The sequence below is a fragment of the Aptenodytes forsteri genome, unplaced genomic scaffold (assembly GCF_000699145.1).
Source record: "Aptenodytes forsteri isolate BGI_AS27 unplaced genomic scaffold, ASM69914v1 Scaffold687, whole genome shotgun sequence".
Classification (NCBI taxonomy): Eukaryota; Metazoa; Chordata; class Aves; order Sphenisciformes; family Spheniscidae; genus Aptenodytes; species Aptenodytes forsteri.
In genome coordinates, this window is record NW_008794708.1 from 102747 (window position 1) to 103463 (window position 717).

Sequence of the window (717 nt, forward strand, 5' to 3'; positions counted from 1 at the left end):
CTTGCGCCGGCGCCTCCGACGCCATCTCCTCCGCTTCCAGCTCGTCGTCTTGCAGGAACGGGGGCATCAGCAGCGGTTTGGGGGGCTGATCTTGCTCCCCCAGATTTTTAAGAAATTCCTCAGGTTTGGAAAACTCTTCGGAAGCTTCCGCCGCTTCCGCGGCTTCCCCGATTCCTCCTCCTCCTTCCTGGGCAACCCCTCCGCTTCCAGCTCGTCGTCTTGCAGGAACGGGGGCATCAGCAGCGGTTTGGGGGGCTGATCTTGCTCCCCCAGATTTTTAAGAAATTCCTCAGGTTTGGAAAACTCTTCGGAAGCTTCCGCCGCTTCCGCGGCTTCCCCGATTCCTCCTCCTCCTTCCTGGGCAACCTCGACGGCGGCGGCTGTGGTCGCCCCTCCCCCGTCGCCGCCTCCTCCACATCCTGATCCGCGATTTCATCCGTAAAGGGATCTTCTCCCTGCGGAAAAAAAGACGGGAGAGAGACAAAGAGTCAGCGAGCTGCGGCGAGGCAAAGGGGAATCTCCGCCGCGAAAACGCGGGAGAGGTTTTTTTTGGCAACCGAAAACCGGCTTGGCGACGGACGATTCTTAAAATGGTAGAGGAGAAAAAAGAGCCAAACCAAATCCGTCGTGGAAAATCCCGGAGGATTTGCAGTGAGAGAAGAACCCCGGGAAAAAAAAAAAAAAATCCCACGCCGGGTAGGAGTGGAAAGAATCGGG

General features: G+C 57.5%; 1 protein-coding gene across 1 annotated transcript in view; it reads right to left on the minus strand.

Moving 5' to 3' along the window:
- The window catches only part of AKAP8 (A-kinase anchoring protein 8), a 31475-nt gene that overhangs the window by 13653 nt on the left and 17105 nt on the right, over window positions 1-717 (minus strand). Inside the window, exons 15-16 of the mRNA XM_019470589.1 lie at window positions 316-455; window positions 6-218 (exon numbers count right to left, since the gene is read on the minus strand). Coding sequence (XP_019326134.1) covers window positions 6-218; window positions 316-455 — 353 coding nt within the window. The remainder of the gene's footprint in view (window positions 1-5; window positions 219-315; window positions 456-717) is intronic.